This window comes from Balaenoptera borealis, assembly GCF_965194805.1.
Source record: "Balaenoptera borealis genome assembly, chromosome: 4".
NCBI classification, from domain to species: Eukaryota; Metazoa; Chordata; class Mammalia; order Artiodactyla; family Balaenopteridae; genus Balaenoptera; species Balaenoptera borealis.
Window position 1 is genome coordinate 77,747,159 of NC_138861.1, and position 18,813 is coordinate 77,765,971.

Here is an 18,813-nt window from a genome sequence, read left to right on the forward strand (position 1 = left end):
TTTGTTTTTCTCTTTCTGACTTCCTTCACTCTATATGACAGACTCTAGGTCCATCCACCTCACTACAAATAACTCAATTTCATTTCTTTTTATGGTTGAGTAACATTCCATTGTATATATGTGCCACATCTTCTTTATCCATTCATCTGTCAATAGACACTTAGGTTGCTTCCAGTTTTGGAAATAAATAGTGCTATTGTAAATAGTGCTGCAATGAACATTGTGGTACATGACTCTTTTTTTGAATTATGGTTTTCTCAGGGTATATGCTCAGTAGTGGGATTGCTGGGTCGTATGGTAGTTCTATTTTTAGTTTTTTAAGGAACCTCCATACTGTTCTCCATAGTGGCTGTATCAATTTACATTCCCAGCAACAGTACAAGAGGGTTCCCTTTTCCCCACACCCTCTCCAGCATTTATTGTTTGTAGATTTTTTGATGATGGCCATTCTGACCGGTGTGAGGTGATACTCTCATTGGTTTTTATAGACCTAGCAGTGCCATCATTCTGATTATATCCTCCTGGGCAAGAATCTGTCTTCTTCCCCCCCTCCCCCGAAGGAAGACATTCTAACATGTTTTCCTATAAACTGCTTTTAAAATTGCTTTAAAAGAAATGCCTTTCTATACCCGTCTTATACATTTATGATTCATCCTTCCCAAGTTGTTGTTATTGTTGGTTTTATGTTTTTGTAGCACCCCTTGGCAGTCACACAGTTGCTTTCAGAAGTGCTGTGAAGAGCTAGCATTACAGTCTTGTTGTTGGAACTTGTCCCAGCCCAGATTCTATTTTTAATAAAGTGCAGTGCATTGTTTTCAAAGGTTACCAAATTTTTTACTGACGAAAATGAGAAGTGTGTTTCTTACACCTCCAGACCCTGTGATTTACTGCTATAGATTAGTTTTTTGTTCAGCATCTGGTCAGTTATTCTCAGCGCCTCCCGTTTGCCTTATGTGTCACTGTGCTTGGTGCCCGCAGTAGAACTGCAGGCTCTTGGGTTTGCAGCACACCTTGCAGTTTACATAGTGCTGATAATGTTCCCCGTTTTGTTTGATTCTCTCTGCCACCTGAGCCATAGGCAGGCTGAATATCCCACCTCTCAGCCAGGAAGCTAAGGCCAAGAGAGGGGAAAGCAAATTCATACTGGGGGGAAAAATGGCCAAATAAAGCTCTGAGTTGTGTGCTGTGGGCCTTAGATAACTGGTCTGCAGGATATTAGTTTGCTAACTTTCTTTTACATTTTTTATGACAAAAATAATACATGCTCATGGTAAAAAATTTGAACAGTTGAGAAAACAAAAAGCCCCCGGTGGCCTTGTCATCTGCCAGCCCCACTCCTAGACACTGGTGACAAGTGTTAATAATTTCTCAGTATTCATTGTAGAATTTCCATTAGAATGTAGGTGTTGAAGGCAGGCCCGAGCCGCTCTGTCCCTTTGTGTCCCTCAGAAGTAGAGTCGTGCTGGACACGAAGAGGGCTCAGCGTCTGCTGCTTGAAAGGAGGACATTTCCAGTAATTGTCCTGTGCACACACTTACTCTCTCACACGTTTTTATTGATACTTATCGCTGTATCTTGGACAAATTTTCATAGCCATACCTATAGAGTAGCTTTACTTTTTTAAGTAGCTACTTGGTATTCCATCCTATTTATTACTGTAATTATTTAACCAGTTATTTCCAACTTTTTCCTCTTGCAAACCTTGCCGGGGAGGACCATCTGAGATGTTGCCTGCTGATAGTTCCTTCAGTATCCTTTTTCCATCTCTAATTTTGGCTGGTTATAGAGCCCATTTGCCAGGCTCCCCTGGCAGCTAGGTGTGGCCGTGTGGCTGGGTGAGATTCTGGCCATCAGGATCATGGGCAAAGATGATGCATGCGACTTCCAGGAACATTCTTGGAAGGGAAGGCGCAGTCTCTCCCTGTCTTGTCTGCTTCCCCCTGGCGGAGATTGTTTGATGATAGGGGCTGGAGTGACCATGTTGGTCCCCAAGATACATTCTTGAGGATGACAGAGCAACAAGATAAAAGGAGCCTGAGTCCCCGGCCCTGCAGAGCTGCCGTATCAGGCCTGTGCTGCTTCCTCTTGAACTAAACTTCCGTCTTGTTTAAGCCAGGCCTGGATTATTTTGGTCCTTGCTCTAGTCTCTGTATCTTTTCTACCTGTGTGAGTATAGATGTGGAACAAATTGCTTCAAGAAGAATTGCAGGATTGAAGGATGTGCTCGTTTAAAATTTCGATTTATACTGTCTAGTTGATCTTTAAGCTCCCACCATCATCCTCTCATGAAACATTCCCCATCACGTGTGTGTCCTTTTATCATACAGAGATTTACATTTAACGTAGAGAACTCCAAAATCTGTTAAAGATGCACAAAAATTCATGTTACCAATGGAAAATGCTAGCATGTGAAGCAAGAGTTTGGTTCCAAATGTCAGTATCAGTGACATTCTGTATCCATGGGAAGGAATTCCTAGGGTGTATATTTATGAAGGGGAAGGGAGAATGGGGAAATGGAAGAGGGCACCATGTAGGCCTCACTGAACAGTAGATCGGGAGAGCTCACACACCTGTGTCCAAATGATCATGGACATGGAAGCAACTCGCACAGCCCTAACCATCCCCATCTATGCATGCATCCATCCAACCAACCATCCACTCATTCGTCCATCCATCCATCCACCCACCCACCCAGCAGGCCTGGGCCTAATCTGTGCTAGCCTCTGAGAGTGCAGTATTAAGCAGGTCAGACATAAGTCTTTGCTCCTGTGAGACATGTAGTTGAGGGGATAGGACAGATATTAATAATTACATAAATAAGACTTGGAGTAAACACTGTAAGGGAGACAGTATGCTATGAGTGGAGAGTGGAGGTTGTTGGGGGAGGGGTGTGTTAGTTTCCTGTTGCTGCTGTAAAATAGGACCACAGACTTAGCAGCTTAAAATGACAGGAGTTTATTCTCTTCGGGCTCTGGAGGTCAGAAGTTCTAAAATCAAGGTGTCGGCAGGGCTGCACAGCTTCTGGAGGCTCTAGGGGAGTCTTTTCCATTTTCTAGGGCCTGCCTGCACTCCTTGGCTCTGGGCCCCTTCCATCATCAAGGCCGGCAGTGTAGCATCTTCCGGTCTCTCTCTGAACTGTGCTTCTGTCGTCACATCTCCTCGCTGACTCTGATACTCCTGCCTCCTTCTCATGAGGACCCTTGATGACACTGGGCCCATTGAGGGCATCCAGGATAACTGCCCCCCACCCCCATCTCAAGATTGTTAAATCAATCATACCTGTAGAGTCCCTTTTGCCACATAAGTTAACATATTCACAGGTTCCAGGGATTAGGGTGTGGACATCTTTGAGGGGCCATTATTCTATCCATTACAGAGACTACCTGAATCTAGGGGTGGCCGGTAAAGAATTCCCTGAGAAGGATGATAGGGTACAGCCAGGTGAAGAAGCAGGGGAAGAGCATTCAGGTGATGGATGGGAGGGAACTTGAGGTATTTGAGGACCAGAACAAAGGCCATCCTAGTAGGCCAAGTGTATGAGAGAATGGGTGGCAGGAGGTGACATTGGAGACAGCAGTGGAAGTCACTGGAGCATTTTAAAGCAGATTTGTATTGAGAAAGAGCAGTTTTGCTGCCATGTTGATGGTGGGGTTAGAGGTGAGCAAGGCGGGTGTCGGAGGCCATTTAGGAGGCTGTTGTAATTCAGATGAGAGATGCTGGTGGCCTGGTCTCACTGGTGGCAGGAGGTTCAAGAGAAGCAAAGGGATTTGAGAGATTTAAGGAGAGTGAATCGGTCAGTAGTATGCTGTGGTGGATGGGTGTCGAGTGTGGAGGAGGACGTAAGGCGTAGCCCTCCGGTTTGGGGTAGAGTGATTTTGAGGGCCTGTGAGACAAGCAAGTGGAAATGGGTCTTCACCCCTCCTGAATGAGCTCAGAAGTGAGCTTTTTTCTGGGATGAAGGTGAAGCATTGGAAATGGTTGGCACGTAGCTGCTGATTGAAGCCTGGTTATTGCCTGGACTCTACAGAAAGAGGCATGGAGGGAGGGAAGAGGGCCTTAGATAGCACCTGGAGAAAGCCAACAGCTAAATGTGTCTTCCTGAGTTGACCATGTGTGGAGCTCATCTGGGGTAGAATCCAGAAGGGGTTATTTTGAGGAGAGTTGGGGAGGTGAGGAAATAGAGACAGGTCTTAGCGAGTATTATGGAAAACTTCAGATGTATTGTATTAGTTTCTATTGCTGCTGTAACAAGTTACCGTGAACTTAGCGGCTTAGACAGCACAAGTATATTACCTGATAGCCTGGAGGTCACAAGTCTGAATTAGGCCCGCCCGGGCTAAAATGAAGGCAGTGTGCGGCTGTGTTCTTCCTGGAGGCTCTAGCGGAAACTGTTTTTTTTTTTTTTGCCTTTTAAGCTTCTAGAGGCTGCCTGGTTCCTTGGCTCCTGGCCCCTTCCTCTGCCTACAGAGGCAGCGAAGGCAAGTTGAGTCCTTCACACATCATAGCTGTCCGGTCTGTTGTTCTGCTCTGTCTCCCACTTTTAAGGATGCTTGTGATTACGTTGGGCCCAACTGGATAATCCAGGGCAGTCCCTCTATTTTAAGGTCAAATTAAGTCCTGATTAGCAAATTAAGTCCTTCTACAATCTAAATTTACCTTTGCCATGTAAGGTGACATCATCACAAGTTCTGGGGATGAAGACCTGGGCATCTTTGGGAGACCATTACTCTGCCTGTAAACATATATGTAAAAGTATAAATGGAATAGTATAATAAGCCCCACACACCCACCTCCCACTTCTCCCCACTGGATCATTTGAAATAAATCTTAGAAATCATCTGATTCATTTGTAAATGTGTCAGAATAGACAATTGTTTAAAGAAGTTTAGCTATGAAGGGGAGGTGAGAAAGAGGGTGGGGACTGGAGAGGTGGGAAGAAGACGTGTATGTGTATTTTTAACATGAGAGACACGGAGGCATGTTAAATTCCGCCGGGCAGGATCTAATAGTGCGGGAGCAATTGACCTGCACGAGAGTGAGGTCTCCGTCATTGAGAGAGGTAGGCGCATAGGTTTGAAGGTTTGAGAGTGTGAAATTAGGAGAGTTCCTCTCTGCTGGCTTAACGTGTTTCTTTTTCTTCTTTTTCCTGTTGAGTGGGAAGCCAGTGAGAGGGGCAGAGAGGTATAGAGTTTTGAGGTGCTTGGGGAAGTTTGGAAATGGTCGCTGTGGAGTGGAGAATGAGTGCATCAGAGAGAAAGGCTCTTGGAATGTGGGGACGTGGGCCGCTTGAATTTGGTGAGTTCGAGCGAACGCAGTCAGCCTGAGGTGCGACTTCTCCCCCCTAGCACTGCGCATCTGTCTGGGCGTATGTTCAGAGAAGGTGAATAATTTGGTTCCCATTGAGTGGGTTTTTTTGCCAGGTGGTGTGAGCAAAGGATAAGGTAAGGGGTGTTTATAAGAGCCACTGACATCATGATCCATGGGCTCTAAGCTGAATGAGAAAGGAGCGGAGCGACGGGTCCTGGCGGGTGTACATGTGGCTGTGATGGGATGAGCCGGCAGACAGAGAGTCCAGCCTGGCTGGGTTTTGGGGTGGCGACCAGATCCGGGGTGCGTCTTTGGGAGTGGGTAGCTGGAGTGGAGTGAAATAAAAGACAGCTAGAAAAGAGGACATGAGTTGCTGAGAGAGCAGGGTATGGGAAGGCGCCGCCACGTGGATCCTGAAGCCACCCGGCACGATGGCAGGAGGTAGGGTGTAAAGGTAGGTCGTCGGGGCCTGGAGGGGTCAGGCGAGACGAGGAGAAAGGAAGGGGTTTGTACGGTGCTGGGAGGCACGGGCTGCAGAGGGTGGATGTTTTGACGAGATGGGTGACAGTGCAGGGGTGTGGAAGCGACTCTGGGGATCAGAGCCCGGTTGACCTCCCCTCCTGACCCTTCCAGACCTTGTGTGTGTGGGGGCTGTGAGAGGGGATGAGCAGACCTGACCGGAGGGAGGGCCAGGTTTCACTGAAGACACGGCCAGCTCACTTTCTTCTCCCCCGAGCTGTGCTGGGGGTGCTCCTGCCCTACTACCTCCATGGTATTATCATATTATTATAATAATAATAATTATTATCTTATTCCTCCCACTCAGGGTATTAGTCCTCTTAAGCACAGCCCCTGGGTCACTGTACTTAGCCTGAGTCACAGCAAGCCACCCCCCACCAGCTCCCTCTCCAGTGGGAAAATATTAAGATAGAAAAAAGCACCCCATCCAAGAATTCCCAGATAACAGAAGTCATGGATTGAATCTTTAGATTTAATGAGATCTGTCTCCATGTGCTATACTTTTATATCTGACATTCCTCCTGGGCTCTAAGCCATATATTCTGATGTTGTTTCAAAAATGGCTGTGGGTATATTTAATACACATTATTTACATCGATTTATGATTGAGATGTAGCTTTTTTTTGGGGGGGGGTTATTTATTTTTATTTATTTACTTATTTTTGGCTGTGTTGGGTCTTCATTTCTGTGCGAGGGCTTTCTCTAGTTGTGGCAAGCGGGGGCCACTCTTCATCGCGGTGCGCGGGCCTCTCACTGTCGCGGCCCCTCCCATTGCGGAGCACAGGCTCCAGACACGCAGGCTCAGTAGCTGTGGCTCACGGGCCTAGTTGCTCCGCGGCATGTGGGATGTTCCCACACCAGGGCTCGAACCCGTGTCCCCTGCATTGGCAGGCAGACTCTCAACCACTGCGCCACCAGGGAAGCCCCGAGATGTAGCTTTATTGAAAACTTTTAGTGATTTTTGTCTATACCATAAAATCCTGGCTTTAATATAAGTACTATTTTAAAAATTCAGCCTGTATATGGAGTCACATTGTTGTGAAGGCAATGAAACCCTGTCTCCCCCGCCCGCCGCCATGGAAAGATAGTGAAACTGTTGTGCACAAAGATGACCGCTAAACTCAAGGTCTCCGATGACGGGTAAAGGAATTTAGATTGGTGGAACAGTATAGTGGACCTAGAAAACAAGTGGAAACAAAGGATATTATGATAAGGGGATGGAATGTACTATTTCTGCTGAGATTGTGTTTGCTTAGAATTGAGTTATTCTGCATTTCATGTTTGCTTGTTGACACGTGACCATTTTAACTGGTTCTCAGCCCACCTTTTGGCCATTTCTTTCTGTGATGGGAGATTCTAGTTATATGAACCCAGAATAAGTAGCAGCAGCAGATTTAGTTTTTACAAAACATAACAGTCTCTTTTTAAAATACCTGTCTCCCAAATCTCTGAGATTCTGTGAGCTGTGAGTCTTCCGTGATAGCCTGAGGACGTGAGAAGCTGTAGAATGACGTTAGAGCCACGGGTATACATGGGGCCTGTGGTCCTACCCACCCCCAAACTACTCACCTGATTGGACTGAACTTTGTTCGCTTTTCCTAATCCCAGCAGACTCCTCCAGGCCTTGCGGGGGGGCAGTGATAATCAGTGTGCTTTTGCCAATGACCCCTTGGCCCTTAACGGGGCTCAGTAAATGGTTTTGTCATAGGATTGCTCTGCATAGCATTTGGTTAAGACCGTGGGCTCCCAAGTCTGACTCCTGGCTTCAAGTCCTAGCTCTGCCACTTACTGAGTGTGGTCTTCGGGCAGGTTCTTAACCATTCGAAGTCTTAAGTTCCTGTCTGTTAAATGGGGATTACGATAGTAAGTACTTACCTAATGGGATGTTGTGAGAATAAATAGTGCAGTTCCTGGCATATAGTGGGAGTACCCAGGAACTTATTATCATCATGTTGGAGTGTTGAACTTGAGTACACATGGCTTACCAATTTGATGCATTTGGGGACTGTTAGGTTTTAAACTGTATTTCTCCATTATTTACAATATTCCTTGGACATTTCACTTTCTCAGTAAGGCCCCCCCGAGCACCCTATTTAAAGCTGCAATGATCTACCCTCCACTCCTTCCCCCTCCATGCCTCCCCTTCACCCCCTACTCCCTGGAGTCCCCACCCTCATTTCCTGCCTTGTTTTTCTTCACTGCACTTGTCACCTTCTGATGTACTGTCCAGTGTGTACTTGCTTTTTCTTTCAGCCTGTCTTTGTCCACTGTTCTGTTGTCAGAGCCTAGAATAGTACCTGGCACATAGTGGGTGCACGGTAGATAAATCTTTATCAGGATGATGCTATTGACTTTGAAAGTGGTGGTACGATTCTATACACCAGTAGTATGAAAGCTGCTGCAGCTGGCTGAGCTTAGAATGTTTTATTCGGAAGTTCTGAGTGATGATCTGCTGATTTGCCTGTCCCAAACCTCCTTTCCTAATAGAAGATAATGAAGCCGGGTAGAACAGGTTTGAGGGGATGATGAGGTTGGATGAGGAGAGGAGTAGGCTGATGTCATTACCTCAGCTACGGTTTACTTCTGACACCTGTTCTTTCAGCGTGACCGTCACCAAACTCCAGGCCACCCGGGGAGATGCTGGTCTCAATAGTGGCCTCTCTCAAGTATCATTTTGCTTTCTTGTCTATTTTACACACAACAGAACTTTTGTTATTTTCCTCTTTTAGGGCACCAATGCCTCTGCTCTGGAAAAAGACATTGGTCCAGAGCAGTTTCCAATCAATGAACACTACTTCGGATTGGTCAATGTAAGTATTTTAAAATGTACTATCTTAATCAGATGTTTTAGAGTTCTTGAAGCAACTCCATTCCCATTTTCGTTATTATCAAGCTTTAAATAACCGTTCATACTCCTTGGTTACCATATGTGGCAAATATTGGGGTGGGGGAAATTTAGTCCAGTTTTTGAAAGTATGAGTTGCCCCAGAAGGAAGTATTTAATTAGTGCATTATCGGGTCAGATTCTCATTTTTTCCCCTGTGCTTTAAAAGATTTCTTTTGCACACATACATTTCACAGTGATATTATTAGCCTTAGTAGCAATATCTGCTTTTGTATGTTCTCCCTTCACCATCTGGGTGGGCTCCTTGGTAGCTTTGTTTCAGTATGCATCAGTTCAACCAGAGCATCGAAAGAGTTTCCAGCTCATCACCAGTAGCTACTTAACAGCACAACTTGGTATTTGAAGCATGGGTGGGGAGTCAGGGGAAAACTGGGGCCAGTTTATCTCAAAATCCCTTGGCCTCATTTTGCTTGTGTTCAGCAATGGTCTCCTTGTAGATGGCCATACTTGCCAGGGCCTGTGTCCTAGACAAGTTGATTATGACCAAGTAGTAAGGCAGTATTGCCCACCACCCTCATGAGCTTTCTTCCCCACCTGATCCTTTCTCTCTGGGGTGGAGGATTTAAGTGACATCCGGTGTCAACTCATAAGCACCTGGTTTTCTGGAACAACTGCTCTGAGTGTGGTCTGTCAGTTCAGGTGTGATAGGTGGTAATTTCCACTGGGACTATTCTCTGAGTGAATGCCGCCTGTGGGATAATGGAGTGGACGTTGGCTTTGCGGTAGTACAGACCTAAGTCTGAATTCTGCCTATGCCGTTCACTAGCTGTGCGATCTTGGGCAAGTCACTTGACCTCTCTGTGTCTCCATTTCCCCCTCTGTAAAATGGAGATCATAATGGTTTCTCCCTCTTGGCCTATAATGAAGGATCCATGAGAGCTCCTATTGAAGGTACTGACATGAGGCTGAGGCACATTGTGGACACTCGGTAAATGTTAGTTCCTTTTCTTTCCCAGACATTGTCCACTGGCCCAGGGCCAAGTGTTACTAAAGGGTGTCCGGGTGAAGGTGAGGTACTGAGTAACAGAGAAAAGAATGGTAGGAGGAGGCCACAGTACTGGAATATAGGACATTGTGTTGATGAAATACTGACTCCTAATTTTAATGCAGTTTTTTTAGGCATAGTGCAAAGGCCTCTTGCTTAAGCTCTGTGAGGATAGTTATGCAAGTTGCTGGAATTCTACCTTGTGCAGGGAAAAGACAAGTGCAGACTATGGAGGAAAAAAGAACTAAGGCCATCTCCTAGTCTGTGGAAGCATTGTGAGACCTAAACTTATTAATAGTTTCATTTATGTTTATTTCGAATGGTAATTCATGAAAGTTACAGCTTCTCTTTAAAAAGAGGTTTGCCTAATTACGTAATTGTGTCAAAGTAGATTAAAATATATAAAAATAGGAAGTGTTCTATCTTAACATACGTAGAAATGTCACGTTAAGGATGGTGGTGCATCTGCCTTGCTCTTGGGCAGATGACACACAAGCCAACAACCAATCTTGAGATGTTCATATTCTATTTTAATCTTACACAGCAGTTAGTAATCTGTTATTAATCTTCTGATTTCCTTAGATCGTTTTCCTTTGCATTTTAATGTGCATGAAAAATTCTAAAGTGAATGTCTCAGCTACATGTTCACCCACAGAGTTGGTTACATAGTCAGTTGAAAACCAGGGAGATGATGACTTTTTCCCTCGTTAATCATAATCTTGAGTATCCGTGGCTTTTGAGAGGTCAGAATATTACTCTGTGGGCCCTAATCAGATTGCAGGAGACCAGGAACTAGGTGGTACTATTGTATTGAGACAATTGCTACTTTGGCAGAAATAAGATTGCTTTGGAGAAAGTGAGGAAATGTGGTCTGAAGCCAATGGCAGGCGTGCTGGAATCTTGAAAGAGAGAAACTAAAACAAGTTCCCATTCGGTGAAGACTGTTTTAGCTGAGCAAGTGGTTCCTAGTTCCTGGATTTCTTTCTGATTGGAATTTTTATTTTCCCTGTCATAGGAGTTTTGATGTGTTGCCTGTGACATCTTTTGTGTAGCCAGCTGCTTTTCTGCGTCTCCACATCATGTCGATTTTTTTCTTCTTCAGTGTCTCTCTCTTTTTTAAGCACCAGAAAGTTTCATTAGATTTTGTAAAATCAAGGCCGAGTGCGTCTCATCATTTTAGAGACTTTTATGGGCTAGAGAGCTACCAGGCTTGCATATACTAGCATTCATTTCCCTGGTGGTGTTCAGAGTGGCATACTGGTCTTCTACCACCGTGAGCAGGGCTGTGACACGCGGAATCTGGGCTGGTTCACACGGAGGGTGGCCCTCTCCCTCGCCCCACCTGGTTCGGAGGTGGTGCAGTCCCGGACCCTGATTTGAACCATCCCTGTTGTCCTTTGGCAGTTCGGAAACACATGCTACTGTAACTCCGTGCTTCAGGCCTTGTACTTCTGCCGGCCCTTCCGGGAGAATGTGCTGGCATACAAGGCCCAGCAAAAAAAGAAGGAAAACTTGTTGACGTGCCTGGCAGACCTTTTCCACAGCATCGCCACGCAGAAGAAGAAGGTTGGCGTGATCCCACCAAAGAAGTTCATTTCGAGGCTGAGAAAAGAAAATGGTGAGTAGCATGGAGACGCATGGGTTTCAGGCTCTGAAATAAGGAGAACTGACAGTTCTGTATATCCTCAAAACGAAACCTTTTTTTTTTTTTTTTAAATGGGAAAATAGTATGGCCAACTACTCAAATATCATTTGAAAAGATATTTCTCCTTTACCACCCAGTATATAAAACAAAACTGGATTAAAAATATACTTAAAAATTCAAATTTATCATTCCATTTTGGAATGACCTTTTCTTTTTGCTCCACATTGGAAGGAGTTTTTTCTGGGTAGGATCATTGTAAGAGGAGAAATTGCCCAAGGCGGGACACTGATTGGAATACATAGGTTGATGCAATAATTGAATAAAATAGTACTATCTTATAAACTTGTCATAAGTGATTAAACTAAACGCAGATTGTCTAATCAGAGCCTCTGCTGTTTTAAAAATAATACCTTTGATTTTTACTTGTCTAAGTTGAAGGATATCAAACTGATATTTTTCTGTGATAAAAAATGTCCTGCTGTCACCTGATTTTCTTCTTTTTTTTCTATATTCTTCTTTTTGTGTGTGAGAAGTGGTGGTAGAGATGAGGTTATTCCAGAAGTCTTGCATGGGTAATTTTTATGACTATAGAAATATTTGATATGGCAACTTGTGTTTAGCCTGTATTTCAGCCTTACTGCAACAGACTTGCACAGTTAATCAGATGTTTGTTTTATAAAGTCTCATTTAATTTGATTGCCATCTTTTGAAATTGTTGTAGTTTATACACACCAGAATAGAAATAATCTGAGAAGGAAGCAGAGCCCTCCCAAGTCTCCTTGTGAACATAATTAATAATGAAGTTTCACAGCTGCATTCATCTCTTGATTGTTTGTCCTTATGGCAGGGAACAGTACAGGCTGCTGGAATCTTTTGTATTTGGTTTCAGAACACTATCAGATAGGTACATTCTCATATATACCCCTCATCTCCCTTATGTGTTTCACTTAAGCTGCTTCCAGGTTGGTCCAGGGTTTAATATGATCTTTGGGAAGGGACCCTGTTGCTCTGGCTAAATTACGAAGTGAATAATTGATCATTGGTGGTCACATCATATTAAATGCTGATATTTTATCAGGGAGTTTATCAAGTAATTCCTGTTCTTTTTCTTTTTCTCTTTTTTTTGTAGAACAAATAAAAATGTTGGTAGCTTTTTATATATATGATGACTTCAGGAAGATATGGGAAATTTAGTTCTCGGTGGGTGGTAAAAAGTGGAAGTGAACAAAAATTTTTTAAAAACTTATCCATTGAAGTTGCAAAACAGAGGTGAATATATTCCATACCTGTCCACTCTTTCAATATAAAAATTGAAGTGTGGTTTGCAAAATTAGCATTTTCTTTGCTTTTCAAGAGCTGGAGATTGAAATACCGACCCTCTCCTTTCCAGATCTCTTTGATAACTACATGCAGCAGGATGCTCACGAATTTTTAAATTATTTGCTAAACACTATTGCGGACATCCTGCAGGAGGAGAAGAAACAGGAGAAACAAAACGGAAAATTAAAAAATGGCAACATGAACGAACCTGCGGAGAATAATAAACCGGAACTCACCTGGGTCCATGAGATTTTTCAGGGAACGCTCACCAATGAAACTCGATGCTTGAACTGTGAAACTGTAAGCATCAGGAGGGCTTTCATGTAATCTGCTTGTGTATAGTTGTACTAACTATCCTGTGCGTGAGTGTAATCTGCTTGTGTATAGTTGTACTACCTATCCTGTGCGTGAGCATGGTGTGGTATCATAGCACCTAGCAGTTGTCTTCAGTATATGCAGACTGTTCTGTTTATGTGTATGAACCTCAGATGCAAACTTTTGGAAGCATGTCTGCATCTAAGACGTCTCAGCTGGCTGAAGCAGAGTGACGAGGGAAAATCTCAAAGACTAGATTGCTATGCATCATGGGCTAATTTTAGGGTCTACCAATTGGAAGTATTGAACTGGACCTCCACTGGTTATCTTGAAATGAGTTTGGCCACGGGGAGGTCATGTGTGACTTAGAACAGACCACCGCCCCAACATAAAGGGAATCAGCTGTGTATGGTGAACTTGAAATCAGAAGACAGGCTTGACTTTTTTTTTTTGGCTGCTTTAGGTCTTCGTTGCTGTGCACGGGCTTTCTCTAGTTGCAGCGAGCGGGGACTATTCCTTGTGGTGCATGGGCTTCTCATTGCGGTGGCTTCTCTTGTTGTGGAGCAGCACTAGGCGTGGGCTCAGTAGTTGCAGCACACAGGCCCTAGAGCACACGGGCTTCAGTAGTTGCGGCATGTGGGCTCAGTAGTTGTGGCGCACAGGCTCAGTAGTTGTGGCACACGGGCTTAGTTGCTTCGCGGCATGTGGCATCTTCCCAGACCAGGGCTCGAACCCGTGTCCCCTGCATTGGCAGGCGGATTCTTAACCACTGCGCCACCAGGGAAGCTCCCAGGCTTGACTTCTGATTTTCCAGCAGTTAGCTGGGTGTATGGGACAAGTCCCTGACAGCACTGTTGCCAGGGCTGGGTTAGCTTATGTGTCTGGGTGAGTCTGGCACATGGTAGGTAGGCACTTAGTGTTAATTGAATTTGAAGACATTTTCCAGGGCGTGATTCAGGATGTTGCCTTGGCTTTGTATATTTGATTTAACTCTATGAGTGGCCTCTTAATGTGGTAGTTAAAAGCCCAGCTTTAACCAAAAAAAAAAAGCTTTTTAAAGGCTTTAGGGCCAGGCTGCCAAGTTTGTATGCTGGCTCTGCCAGTCAGCAGCTGTGGGACCTTGTGCAAATTATTCACCCTCTCTGACCTCACTCTCCTCATCTGTAAATTGGGGATGATGAGAGTGCCTGTCTTGTAGGGTTGCTAGGAGGATTAAATGAGTTAGCTTTTGGAAAGCACTTAGAACCATGCTTGGCACATACCAACTGTGCAATAAAAGCCAACTATTACTATTTATTATGACTACTAATAACATAGAAAGTATGGGTTCATCTGGGGTCTCAGAGTTTCTTAATAACGTCATATGAAAAATTCTGTAGGACTATGCATCTTTCTGGGGAGAGAGACAGTAGTTTCATCAAATTCTGCAAAGGAACTGGCACCCAGAAATGGTTAAGAAATGTGGATTTAAGTGGGAGGCTCTTTGTTTTTTGGCAGTCTTCTATCCTTCTAAACAATTTTTGAAGCATTCTGGTTTGTTCATTGTAGAAACAATTAGAAAACATAGCTAAGCAAAAAGAGACTAAAAGTTACCAGTAACTCCCCACCCAGAAATGATAAATTTGTAACATTTTCTAAAAATTGTGATCACGTTAGCCCAGAGATAACCATTTAAACATTTTGAAATATATCCTGCCAAAACATTTTCTACACATACTTATCTATCTAGAAATCTCTCCTCCTTCCCTTTCTCCTTCTGTTCTTTTATATTTTATATTCCAGTAAACTTCAAATGCATACAGAAATAGAATAGTATAATAAATACATCCCATATGTGTATTCCTGAGGATCAATGACTGTTAACACACGGGCCCATCTCAATCATCTTTCCTTTCACGCCCTCTCCCACTTCACTGAACTGGTCGATTTTTAAGCAAGTCCCAGGTAACATCATTTCATTTGTAATTTCTTCATTACTTTGTTATATATCTCCAAAAGGTAAGAAATCTTTTTTTAAAAAACATTGGTACAATGCCATTTTCACACCTAAGAAGAATTCCTTTAAATCATTGTTCACTCAGTGTTCGTTTCTCTGATTATGTCACTTTTTTTTTTTAAAGCAGCTGGTTATTTCAAATCAGTATCCAAACATGGTCCACACATTGCATTTGGTCAGTATGTATCTTAATCTATGAGTTACCACCCCTCCTTTTTTTCCCTTGTAGTTTAGTTGTTGAAGAAATCAGGTTGTTTGTCTGAAAGAATTTCCCACATTCTGGAAACATCCTGTGGTGTTTAACTTGTATTGTGAAATGGCAGTATGTTTCTACCATCCTATTCTTTGTTTCTATTTAACCCACCTATTTTATATTCTTTTTTTTTTCCTCTTGCCTTTCTTTGTATCAATGAAACATCTGTCTTCCTTCCTTTCTATTTTTTTTTGTTGTTGTTGTTAGTTTTAAATTCTTTTAGAGGTTACTCTAGAGACTACAATACACATCCTTAACTTGGTTTGTTTTTCTTTCCACTTTCCCAGCAATGCTAGAACCTTTGGAACCCTTCATCTCCTTTTCCTTCTTTTGCATTATAGTTTTGTGATGAACTCATGAGTTTTAACATTTTATGTGTTTTAATCCATTGTAGTTTTTTTATTCTTTTTGATACTAAATCTATTTTTAGAGTAAGTTCATGTCCTTTTTTATTTTTTTTTTTATTTATTTTTTATTTTTTTATTTTTTTAAAAGGAGGGAGGTTCTTTTTATTTTATTTTATTTTTATTTATTTATTTATTTTTGGCTGTGTTGGGTCTTCGTTTCTGTGCAAGGGCTTTCTCTAGTTGTGGAGAGCGGGGGCCACTCTTCATCGCGGTGCGCGGGCCTCTCACTATCGCGGCCTCTCTTGTTGCGGAGCACAGCCTCCAGACGCGCAGGCTCAGTAGTTGTGGCTCACGGGCCTAGTTGCTCCGCGGCATGTGGGATCTTCCCAGACCAGGGCTCGAACCCGTGTCCCCTGCATTGGCAGGCAGATTCTCAACCGCTGTGCCACCAGGGAAGCCCCATGTCCTTTTTTAAACATCAAAATTAGGGCTATATTGTACATAGTATAATCTGCAGACTTGCAGTCTTTTTGCTTTCTTCCCTTCTTTTAATAAGGGAGTACTCCTTGGTACCATCCTTACCTTACCTCTTGTATCTATTCTGTCACCAAGTCCTGTCTTGTTGTGTCTCTCTTTAATCCTCTGCTTCTCTTTATCCCTCCTGCTCCCACACTGGCTCAGGCCACCCATTGCCACTTTCTCCTGTTAATGTCTCATGCCAATTTACTTTTTTAGAGCAGCCAGAAGAACCTAGAAGGGTAGAGGAACCCATCAGCTCTTGACTGGCAGTCTCAACTAAACTACAGCAGTAACTTCCTACTGGGTTTTCTTGCTTTTCTCTTGCCCTTTTCCATGTTACTCTCCTACCCAAAGTAGATTAGTGGCCTCCAGTTTCTTTATCTTCTTTGAGAGAGTATGTATACATTTTGATTTATCTGTTCTTTGAATGTTTGGTAGAACTCGAAACTTACCTGTGCATCCCTAAAATAAATAGTTCAGTTTGGCTTTTTTTTTTGCTCTTTATATGAATGGAATCATGCAGTGTGTATTCTTTAGTGTCCTGTTTTTGTTTTTGTTTTTTTCCTCACTATCCCATGTGAGATTTATTTGTGCTGTTGCATGATGCTTTAGTTCATTCATTTTCATTGTCATATAGTATTCCATTGCCTGAATATACCACAATTCATGAATCCATTTTACTGTTGGTGGATATTTGGTTGTATCCAACTTGGGGCAACTATGAACAATGCTGCTGTGAACATTCTAATACATATATAATCTAGCGTACATAAATCTAGTTTCTCTAGGATATATACACAGAAGTAGATTTGTTAGGTCATAAGATGGGCTTATCATTAAACTCATTAGAAAATATCAAATTCCCCAAGTGGTTGTACCATTTTATACACCCAGTGCATGAGCATTCTTATTCTCCGCATTCTTGTCTATACCCACTATTCTCAGATGTCTCTTCACTTTGGTAGTATAGTGGCTGTTGTATAGACGAGTATTCTTTTATTCAATAAATACTTCTTTTTTTCTTCCCACATCTGCTAAGTAAAGGTATAGACACTGAGGATGCAGTGAGAGCCTGGCCTTTCTGAAACTTTGAGCGTGGAAGACAGACATTAATAACAAAGTGAATAATTCATTTTGTGGTTACAATTGCAAAGTTCCGTGAAGGAGTACAGAGTATTCTGTGAGCTTAGATACAGGAACCAGAACAATGGGGCGTCACATCTCTACATTTAGCCAGGAAACCTGCCCCAGACTGTACAGCTGGTCTAATCCTTTTGGTTGTCTTTGAAATTAACAGTTAACTACATCCGTCTTGTGATTCTCTGTGTGGATTTTCAGAAAGGCTCAGTCACATTTGTAGTTTCTTTTTTTGTCTAAGAACAGGTCAGCTGATCCCAACAAATGCAAATATTGCACCCGCAGATAATTGTATTGCAGAAGCTGTTACGGAGCCTGTTTTCTCATGGAGGGTTACCATGGATTGGAAGCCTGTGCCCAAAGATTCCTCCACAACTTTAGGATCATACCATAGAGTTTGTTTTAGTGGGATTCCAACCATTTATACTTCGTTTGTGGAAGAGGATGAGAGTGTGTGGGTGTGTCTTTGTGGAGGATGGTGCACTCTGAGAAACCTACATTTATTATCCCCTGAAATGATTAGATTTGAGGCAGGAGTGCTTCCCACCTTCCCCGCTCTGGAGTTACTTGGATAATCACCTCCGTTTTCTTAGATCCTTTAACTGGACGGGATCCTACGAGTCACCTAATCCTTCCCCTCCCAGTGCCCGAGTCCCTTCTGTGACGTCCTGGCCAGTTGGTCACCAGCATCTGCTGGATCCTGTCCAGAGATAGGGAACTCAATCTTCCCAGGCGATGCCTTCCATTTTTAGAAAGCTCTAATTGTTAGAAAGCCCTCTACTTTCTAAGAAAATGCATAGTCTGCAGGCTTTTTAGTTGTTGTTACTGTACAATGTTGAGAACTTAGTGTAAAAGAAGACCTAAAGTTAAAGTTTTCCTTCACAGGATGAGAAATATGGGGCCCCGTTTAAGTAACATCCTCTGCCCAGGGCAAGCAGCCTTTACAGAGCGCTTCCAGCAGAATTGCCAAGACCATTAGTGAACACTCACAGTGGGATTGAACTGCACTAGATCCGGAGCAGCAAATTAGCCCCTGGGGGAGCCTCGCTGTAGGGGCGGCCTCAGCTGGTAGTTCCTCCAATTGTGCAAAACCCTTTGTGCCAGTCTTCATGCTTTCAGACAGTAATTTTTTTCTTTTTCTGGGTCTCACCCTTTGTAAATGTTGCCTGTGATTGCAGTGCAGATGTCAACTGAGGGGTTTATGGAGACAAACGGTTTCACTCTGCAGTAGACTTGGAGAGACAGTTTTAAGGGGGTCATTCAGTGCTGACTGTCCCAGATAACCTTAACCAAGGCACTCCAGAACCGAGGCGTGGGGGTTTTCCAGTCTAGCCTCAGTGTTCCCTTGGTTGTCCTCTGCTTGGATAACACGATTTGCTGGGCCAGTTGGAGCTTAATTTTGTTGTTGTTGTTAATTTCCACCCCCCCCCCACCCTTTCTCTTTCAACTGAGTTTTTGCTTTGCAGATCTGTGGTTTTCAGTGCTTCTCAGTGGCTTTAAGACTGAGAAGCCGAAAGGTTGTCTAAAGAGCTGCTTTATTAAGTACCAACTGTATGCCCCTTCTT

The 18,813-nt window shown here is 43.4% G+C and overlaps 1 protein-coding gene across 8 annotated transcripts in view; it reads left to right on the forward strand.

The window, feature by feature from the left end:
• USP46 (ubiquitin specific peptidase 46) overlaps positions 1-18,813 on the forward strand; it is a 63,605-nt gene that overhangs the window by 18,432 nt on the left and 26,360 nt on the right. For all 8 annotated transcript variants that reach the window (XM_082390718.1, XM_082390722.1, XM_082390720.1 and 5 more), the window contains 3 exons: positions 8,556-8,636; positions 11,121-11,334; positions 12,752-12,981. In XM_082390718.1, coding sequence (XP_082246844.1) covers positions 8,556-8,636; positions 11,121-11,334; positions 12,752-12,981 — 525 coding nt within the window. The remainder of the gene's footprint in view (positions 1-8,555; positions 8,637-11,120; positions 11,335-12,751; positions 12,982-18,813) is intronic.